Below are 9,670 nucleotides of genomic sequence, written 5' to 3'. Positions count from 1 at the left end.
AGTCCCTCCTGGTTCACCCTTCCTTCCTATTCTGAGTTATGTGCAGTCTTTCACCTTGATTTTTTTTGGTGGGGAGCCCATTCGTAAGTACACAGGCTAAAGAGGACCATATAGGAGACTTGTATCCATGCAGATGTGTTTCTGACCAGCAAACAGGTCGACTGATGATCATCTCTCCAGAGGCTGCACAGCTCTCCTCTACTTTCGTCACAGCTTTCTATTGTCTATTTATCGAATGATCTGTCTATTGACTTATGTTGTATTATTCACTCCAGAAATGACACTGTTTGTGTTAACTTCTAAACATGCAGCTAGAAGGTTGGTAAAGGCTTTCCAGGCTATGTGACCTCTCCTAGCAAACTCCGAAGGGCATCTGTTGACCAGCCCTGGTACTGTTTGTTCTCTGAGGAAGCAGGGTCTATAAAAAGGCTTATTACACAATGTAAGTGATCTTCTTTTTGCTAAACAAATATTTGCAATATATTTTGGGAGATCAAGCATTCAAAATGAAAAAGCAGAATTCCTGCCAGGGATGTGGGAAGCATGTAAAGGACACCTTTAATCGGGAGAACAGAGGATAGTTTTAGTAACTTTATGTATGAGGAAAAAAAATACAGGCTCTTCAGCCCCCACTTTCATTGAGCTCTAAGGCTTTAGGCACCTCAGCAAATCCAGAAAACTCTTCCTAAACTATATTTACTTCAACAGCTCTGCCAGTTAGTCTTGCAAAAGCCCACGTACTATGGAACGGAGACAAATCCTATGACTTCAGGAAATGAGCTATCTCCTAATACAGGGCTTTCCTAGGAGGTAGTTTATTTTGTGAATGCCTGAAGTAACAAATAAAACTCAGTTTTGGAGAGCACATGACTAGCTGGATCACTGTTCTCAGCTGGTATCATAATCCCTGGATCATTGCTTTGGCTTGAATAAAAGTTGCAAAGAATGTTTGTAACTTGAAAGCTATCTTGATTAGGAGCAGCAAGTCAATGCTAGTCAACAGTGAACTTCGCCGAGTGAATTGCTCTCTGCACTGTGGTATTGACATGAGGCCCAATTTATATGCATATAGTTTTATAAACAGTGAGAATACTGGAAATGAGGTCATATTTCATATAAACATTTATTTCAATAGTTTAAAGAACAAGCCATGCAAAACATCTGGAAATCACAGGAACATGAGGCATATATAATAACAGTATCTTAAATACACATTAGTAATACAAAGCCATCTTTCACTCTGATGAAAGTTACAATTTCATTTTTCTAAAAAATATTTAAGCCGTGAAATATGTTTAGATAATACATATATACAACATCTAATTTTCTTTCTTGTAACTGATACTGCTGAAATATAAAAACAAAATTAATCTGAGTCTTTAGTGGTTTGTGCAATAGAAACAGTGCGTTGCTCTTTGAGGGCTGGATTGTTTTAGAATTGTATATGCAAAACTATGCAAAAAATTTATGCACATTATAGCCGTATGCGGAATCATGCATGCAAATGACAAATCAGAGTTTGAGATCACGTACACATACCTTTCCATAACTGCTCGCTCACCACAACTGTGATGACGCTGCAAATCCTTAGGTCTGGAGTTACTTCTAGGATGCACCCATAGTTTAACTAAACTAATACCTACTTTTCAGCAACCCCCCCCTGCTTATCGGTGTGCCGCTTCTAGTGGAGATTTGCTAAAAATGTTTGTCCTGTTTTAGTATGTGTGAGTTCATAAATAAATGCATTCTGATCAGCTACAGCTGTTTTATCCTCTTCTCCAAGGCAAGCACTTCTCTTTCTATTTCATAGGGAAGGTCAGCATTAATCTGCCCTTCAAAGTATTGTTTGATTTCTTCCACCTCCTTTTCCCAGAACTCTTTGGAGACTTCAAACAGTTCAGTCAAGCTGATATTTTCTAAACCTTTCAGGTTCAAAGCCGTGTCAGCAGGGATGTAACCTATGGCAGTTGGCTTGGCAGAGGCTTTCCCTTGAATTCTGTTGAACATCCACTCCAGCACACGGGAATTCTCTCCGTAGCCAGGCCACAGGAATTTCCCTTGGTTGTCTTTCCTGAACCAGTTAACATGGAAGATCTTTGGTAGTTTCGCGGCTGGACGATGTGCCATGCTGAGCCAGTGGGCTAAGTATTTGCCAAAGTTATAGCCAAAGAAAGGTCTCATGGCAAATGGGTCATGCATAATGATTTTGCCTGTTCAAAAACCAAAGGAGAATGTAAGGTACTGGGTGAACACACCCATCCTAAAGCACAAAGATTCAGACCCTCCCAGGATTTAGTACCCAGATCCCCTAACCACCTTTCTGCATCTGAACCAGTGTCCTTTTAAGAAGCAGTATGTACGTTATCCCTGATGTGCATTAAAAAAAGCACACATTGAGCTCATATTTGTAACCAGTGGAAATTAAATTGTTAAAATCTCAGGTCAAGCAGCTTTAAATGAAGAATGCCAAGACTTCCATCCACCACCTACTTATGTTGAGCTCTAGCAGAACAGAAAGCTTCAGTTTATTTACCCCGGACTGTAACAGCAGACTCCTAATCAAGCCTTCTGGCACCCCATGCCTGCCCCCTGTTCTGTATGCTTGCCACCTGGGGGATTATTTTGCTTAATTTGACTTTTACAGAGAATTTGGGTTTTAATTCCAGTAAAAATATTTTCTATTATGAAAATGCACAGGTTGCAAAATTAGCTGCCAAGACTCTAACGTTGAAGGGAGGGGAGAGGGACCAAAGCAGGCTTTCTAGAGAGGATTCCTTTTAATATAGGAAGGCAGATTAGATTTTGCTTTACCTTTGTGCTCAGCAGCTGCTGTTGCTTCAGATCTCATAGCTGCTCCTATAAATACTCCGTGCTGCCAGTTAAAGGCCTCATACACAAGAGGTACACCTGTAAAGAACAAAATCACTTCAGTAATTAGGGGTCAAGAAGCTTCTTTTTCATAACAGGTTTTGTTACCTGAGATACTGCTGTATACATATTACTGTATAATTTATTCTATTTTTTCCGTGTTTTTTTTACTCAGTTGCTTTCCAGCCCTTTTATGACCAAGTTTATAGGAATGTTTTCAAAACTGGCTCCTGATTACCCAACACATCCACGTTTAGGTGCTCAGCTGGAGATATCTGGGGCCTCAGAATCTTCAGCAGACTTTATTGGAAATCGAATCTGGTCCTGCAGTTGTGATATTAGACTCAGACCTAGCATAATTCTATTTGTTTTCCACCTTTGGTTGACCTTTAGGAGACCAATTCATTTCATTTCCTTCGTGTAAATTGTCTATAACTGGTTCATTTCTCGAACCATTTTCTGTCCAAGCTAGTTAGACTCTGAGGAATTTACAGGATGTATAGTAATTTGCTACACGTCTAAATACTATCCAGGTTAGTGCGTCCCAATCTGTCTCCAGCCCTCTATTATTATTACCTGTTTTGTGTTAAATTCTAACAATTTGGACATTGAAACGTCAGGGGCTGTGTGAGTATCAAAGGCTAACATGTAGAAGAAGCTAGACTAGAGTTATTTTTTTGCATTTTCACCCATGATAGTAAAACCTGTTTTTATACCCACTTGTGTTTCAATTCTTCTGTGGCAAGCACTTCAGCCTTGAAACCTGGCTGCTACATCTCTTACCAGTAGGTCTGCGCCCTCCAAATATGATGGCTTCAATAGGCACGCCTTCTGGTGAGTCCCATGCAGGGTCTATGATGGGGCACTGACTGGCTGGGGTGCAGAATCGTGAATTGGGATGAGCACAAGGTTCCCCTGCACAGATTAAAACCGAAAGGTCATAGTAGCAGAATTAACATTAATTCAGTAGGGAGAGGGAAGAGAGACTGTAGAGTGGGCAGGGTTACCATTATCTGGGGTCCAGTTCTTGTTCTTCCATGAAGTCAGTGTTACTCCTGATGGCAATGGCTCATCAATGCCTTCCCAGTAGATACCTCCATCACTGGTTTCAGCTACGTTAGTAAAGATGGTGTTCTTGAATATGGTTTTAATGGCATTGGGGTTTGTTTTGACCGAAGTTCCAGGGGCAACGCCAAAAAAACCATTTTCTGGATTGATTGCTCGTAAGTTGCCTGAAATTTAAATGACAAAATATAAGCAAATGAAACTGTTTTAATTCTGTCCAGAACTAGGTACCATATCTTGCTGCCACTAAAAGCAACCGTACTGGACCCTACAACGATTCAATTTAAGTTCCAGACCTTGTTCATCAAATTTCATCCAGGCAATATCGTCCCCCACACACTCGATTTTCCATCCTGGCAAACTTGGGTTCATCATGGCCAAGTTTGTCTTTCCACATGCGCTAGGGAATGCTGCAGCAAAATACTTCTTGTCACCTTCTGGATTTGTAATGCCCAGGATCTATTGAAAAACAAATGCAGCTGTTAAATGTGGTTCTTTCTTCCTGCATTTTTCTCTCTAAAGATTGTCTTCCAAAAAAAGATACTGACAAAACATTTAATTATGCAAATTTGTTCCTGCAAGAGAAGCACAGTACTAGAGTTTGAATATAATAGAGTTGACAACTCATCAAAAAGTCCACTCTTCTTGCCCTTTGAGTATCCATAAGGAGTTCTTACATTTTTTCTAAATGTCAGGTGTATGCATAATTCAAACATTTATTTATTTATTTATTTTTATTTTGCCAATTAATAATATCCAGGTTGTATACAATTATATTTTTCAGATGAGACAAAAGAAAACCAGGTAACGTTTTTTGGCTGCGTGACTGGAGTGGAGTGAAATCACTTCATGTATTAACACTTACACATTTTGCACAGTACATATACATTTTTTTCTCCAAGACAGTTATGTTATGCATTTTGGAAATTCCTTTTTTCAGTGGTATTTTATGGTAGTAGGATGTTTAAATGATAGCAGAAATTAAAGGCAGAAAAAGACGAAGTAGAATTCATTTAGAAAATCTAACTGATATTTGCAGGTTTTTAAGAGCATAAACCTCTTTATAACATGAAAGACAATTTTCAAAACTTGCATGGATCCTTTGCAGCAATTAGATTCCTAAGCACAACATGGGTGCCCAGTGATGTTTAGGCTCTGCTCACTACAAGGGCCTATCTACAAGATTTAGAACCCATTCTAAATCTTCCTTGTTCTCCTATTCTATAGATACTTCTTTAAATGGTTGCTACTTAACCTTGTAAGCAGTTTCCTAATTCTTATAAGGCCGCTGTGTGATAAATACGTGTCTCATGTTACAGGACTATCCATATGAGACTGCAATTTCACTGATATCAAGATGTAATACATTTATGTTGAGCTAATTTGAGGTTTAATGGCTGTTCAAACACATGATTTAATATCTCTTACCAGCATGTGCTCAGCTAGCCAGCCCTCTTCCTTGGCGATTCTGCTGGCGATTCTGAGAGCAAAGCATTTTTTCCCCAGTAAGGAGTTTCCTCCGTAGCCGCTGCCAAATGAAATGATCTCTCTGCGATCTGGGAGATGAGCAATCAGTGTTAACTCGGGGTTGCATGGCCAGTTGTTGATTAGCGGTTCTGCAAAACAGAATGTTGTACTCATGAATATAGCAATTTCCGTGCTGGATCAGACTGTGTTGTTTCATCAGCATCAAGCCTCTGAGAGCAGCCTGTACCAGCTGCTTCCAAGGAAACCCCTTGGTAAGTACTGGGGATAATAATCTCCTTTCCATGTGACTCTCATTGAGCTTTGATTCCCTTAATTGAGATTTGAACCTCGCATTTTTACGCAAAACACTCTAGTTTTCTATAGTGAGTACCCCATGTGCTGAGAACACAGCCAGTTACAAAATGTATGCCTGAATAATTCCAGAGGTGACAGTTCTTAATCTTACCTACCTTTCAGCGGCAGAGGGCATCCAACTGAGTGAAGGCATTTTACAAACTCTCCATTGCCCAGGGCTTTCAAAGCAGCTGTTCCCATTCGTGTCATGATCCTCATGCTGGCCACTACATACGGTGAATCTGTCAATTCAATCCCAGTCTTGGATAAAGGAGACCCAATAGGCCCCATGCTGAAGGGGATGACATACATTGTACGTCCTGTAAAACAGGATGTGATCTCACAAACAGCAAAGCAAGGAACTTTTGAAATAATATTTATTAATATAGAGGTGGTTTATCACTTCTTTAAAGGCTGTTTGTCTTGTGGTCATTTCTGATGGTGTTTAGAGATCTGCAACTTTCTGTTTGTCTAATCATGGAGCAGTAAGTTTTATCTTAAATGCTGAATGCAGCTCTTCAGACAAATTCTCTAGCCAGTAGTAAAAGTGGGTGGAGGCCAAGTGCTCTATTCACGTAAACTATTGGTTCTTTTACTGAAGAAATTTGTGCTGGGGGTGGGAGTCTTCCATTCTTACTTGAATTTCTTCTCTGCTGCTCAGTTGCTCTATGACTCCTTCAAAAGTCACCCAACTTTTCCTACCTTGCTTTGCCCCTCTTTATGAAAAGAAGAATGAATTGTTTACTGGAGAAAGATTGAGGACAATGCATGTGCAGACCTTTGGATCTATTGTAAAGATCCAGATGAAACCTACAAAGTGACTTATATCAGGAGTACCTACCTAAACCTTCAGCTAAAATATTTTAAATTAAGGATTATCATAAGTATTAGTAGTACTGTTTCTGTAACTCTAAAAGTGCAATGTCAGCTTTCCTTTTCTCACCGACCTTGCATGCAGCCCGGGAATCTGGTATTGAAGGCTTTCTCAAAATCGTCTTCTGACATCCAGCGGCCCAGCTGGCTAGTTCCGTTTTTAGGGATTGGAGTGGTATCTCTCTGTTCTGGAGTGATAATGACAGTTTTGCTCTCAATTCTTGCCACATCTCTTGGATCAGTGAGAGCCAACCAGCTGTATTTCACCAAAAATGATGAAATTAGACTTTAATCATTTAAAAAATATATAACTTTTTAAACCCTTCTGTAGGACCCCTATAGCACAAAAGGGTAAAACGTTTTGAAAGGGTAGAACTTAAGTGACAAAATCAATGCAACTGAGACAGCCTCAAAGATTAGTCAAATTCGTTCTCTCAAACAAAGTATCTCAGGACATTGCAGAATGAATAGTGAATTATATGGCTTGGGAAATTCTCATTACTCCTTAATACTCTTCTGCCTCTTACATCAGCTTTATTCCCTGTTGCTAGTTTGCAGGGAAAAGTTAAACTCATTTAATTCTCATTCTTATTGGTACAGATAAGTAAAAATAGTTTTACATAGGGACCACAAAGTGATGATGTCTTGAGCAAAATGTATTCCAAGCAAGTACTTTAAATGTTCACATATATGTCTGCGGGACCAGAATCCAGCCTAGTGGATTGGCACTGTCATTTAAGTTAAAGGCATTGCAAAAGAAATATTGAGTATTACCATGATCATAAAAAATAAAGCTGGCTGATTAGACAGGATTATTTTTTCCTCCTTCAAATAATTTATTTGCCATTTATTTACAATAGAGAGGATTGCTTTACCATTTTCACCTCTGTGCCTAGAAATTTTCTATGAGGATAAAAATGTTCTAGCTGGGCTGTCATAACCATCATCACTACAGCTAAGCATATAATTAACAATGAATAATTTATCTGGTGAATTTTGCCCTTTTCTCTCTCAAATAGTCTGCAAACAGATTGCCAAATTCTTGTACTTCTGAGTTATTCAAAAGTCTTTGCAGATTTCTTCCATGAAGATTTCTTGGTCAGCACGTAATTCCCAAGCATGTACTTGTTAATATTCTCCTTTCATGTTGGGTTAGTTGGGAGAGATGAGGGAATATTTGAAAAAAGTATTTGCTGAATACATTACAGTCAAAACTCATTGGCACAATATGAATAATGCCTGTGCTGAATAGTATTTGAACACCCACAGAGCTATTTGAATGCCACAGAAAAGTATTTGATGAATAAACTAATTGCCTGAAATAGTAGAATTCTTCAAAAGATATATTTGCTAAAAAATATTTAACCATTGCTAATGATTAGTTACATAAGTCTCATGATATTGTTTCAGTTCTCCAATTTCTGTAACTGATAAATAGAGATAATGTACAGTTGGTAGTCCAATTGATTAATATAGTTTACGTTAATTTTGAGAGGAAAATTGTGCTCTTCCTATTTAACCTATGTAAGCTACAGTTCCAAAATGCTCGTGAAAAGTAAATATTAAAGGATTTTGAGCACTTTTAAATGCAAACAGATAGAAAATGCTTATCACTATTCTGAGCTCCTACTTGACTTTCTTTTATGCCACTCACCAGTTCTCATACTTGCTCAGCTTCTTAATCATGCCTTGTTCTACCATGATGTCCAGAATTTTTTGGTTTTCTTCTTCTGAGCCATCACAGATATGAATGCTCTCAGGCTGGCACAGCTTGGCATTGCTTTCAATGAACTCTCTCACTTCTGGAGGCAGGCTCTGCAAATCCCCCTGGATAACCTTGGGGATGATGTTTAGCTCGGTCTTCAACTGTGGGGGCATTACCGTAGCCTGCAGTGGATCTGGATGACGGGTTTGAAATGCTGATCACAAGCTAAAATTAAATGTTGTCTGTTAGCATGTTATGTCATTCTAACCGGCATAACTCTGCTTTCCTACAATGCATAATAGAAAGGTAGAATTTGTAGAAGATTTGATTGTGTACTTCTACTTATAAATCAATATAAAGAACTCAGATTGTTGGTAATTTAAAGCTGGAAAAAATACATAGACACCATTCTACTTACTTTCTTTAAAAGATCTCAGAGAGGATTTTGCTGTGCCTTTCAGTTGATCCGATTTCCCTTGCTTTGGAATACTCTTGTGATCATTGGTTTCAAAGGAGGCATTCTCCTTTCTTAAATAGTCTTCGTGGAAGTGCCCAGCCCACTAGGTGAGGTGAGGGAGGCTTGTCCTTGATGTCACCACTGAATGCGCCTTGGGACACTGCCACTGACACATTGCCATCATGAAGAGTTGTCAACAAAACAGCCCTGAAGAGGTAATCATTTAACAGGTTTGATTAATGAATGCTGAAAGCAGTGATTCTTAGACCCTCGTTTGCTGTCTGAAGCAGTTAGAAAATTTATCCGTTTGTCCAAACTTTGATCTAGTTCAGCTTTGAAACCCAAAGCATCATAATTTCTTGGTGTGTGGGAAAGGTCGAGTACAAAGAGTATCTGGAACAGGGAACGGGGGGTCAGCCAGGCAAAGCACAGTTGGTGCGTTCTGTAAGCAGCTACTTGCTAGTTGGCTGTGAAGTGGAGGCTGGTCCAAGGTGTGCTTACTTACCTTGGGAACATTGCCTGATCTAGGGATGAAGTTCAGCAGTCACCAGTGACAGGCCTGAGTACCCACTATATATGCCTACAACCTTATTTTTGTCCATGCAATTCTAAAAATACAAGCAATGCAAATCTCAGCGTTGGGTTTCCTATAGTGCTGGAGAGAAAAAGCTTTTGATTATGGCTCACTTTAGCTGAACAGTTATTTTCCATTATGACAAGCGCAAAGAAGAGGCAGGTCAGCAATTGTCTCAGTGATCAAACCCCTCCCTATGATCTTATTTGTAAACTTACTGGGGGTTTAGGGGGGGCATGAAATATTAACCCATCTTTAAATTAGTACCCAAAGACAAGGCACAAAACTGCTCAGGAATGTGACTGCA

General features: G+C 39.2%; 1 protein-coding gene across 1 annotated transcript; it reads right to left on the bottom strand.

Moving 5' to 3' along the window:
- Positions 1 to 1,104: 1,104 nt before the first annotated feature.
- Positions 1,105 to 9,265, bottom strand: PCK1 (phosphoenolpyruvate carboxykinase 1). Its single transcript, XM_009683988.2, has 10 exons — positions 8,751 to 9,265; positions 8,282 to 8,557; positions 6,702 to 6,883; positions 5,871 to 6,074; positions 5,362 to 5,549; positions 4,230 to 4,392; positions 3,876 to 4,100; positions 3,652 to 3,783; positions 2,812 to 2,907; positions 1,105 to 2,210 (listed from the first exon to the last, which is right to left on the bottom strand). The coding sequence occupies exons 2-10, from the start codon at positions 8,503 to 8,505 to the stop codon at positions 1,756 to 1,758; spliced, it is 1,869 nt and encodes a 622-aa protein (XP_009682283.1). The 5' UTR covers positions 8,506 to 8,557; positions 8,751 to 9,265; the 3' UTR covers positions 1,105 to 1,755.
- Between the last annotated feature and the right edge of the window lie 405 nt (positions 9,266 to 9,670).

This window comes from Struthio camelus, chromosome 18, assembly GCF_040807025.1.
Source record: "Struthio camelus isolate bStrCam1 chromosome 18, bStrCam1.hap1, whole genome shotgun sequence".
In the NCBI taxonomy this organism is placed as follows: Eukaryota; Metazoa; Chordata; class Aves; order Struthioniformes; family Struthionidae; genus Struthio; species Struthio camelus.
The sequence above is the reverse complement of the archived record's forward strand: the minus strand, read 5'-3'. Positions and strand labels throughout refer to the sequence as shown.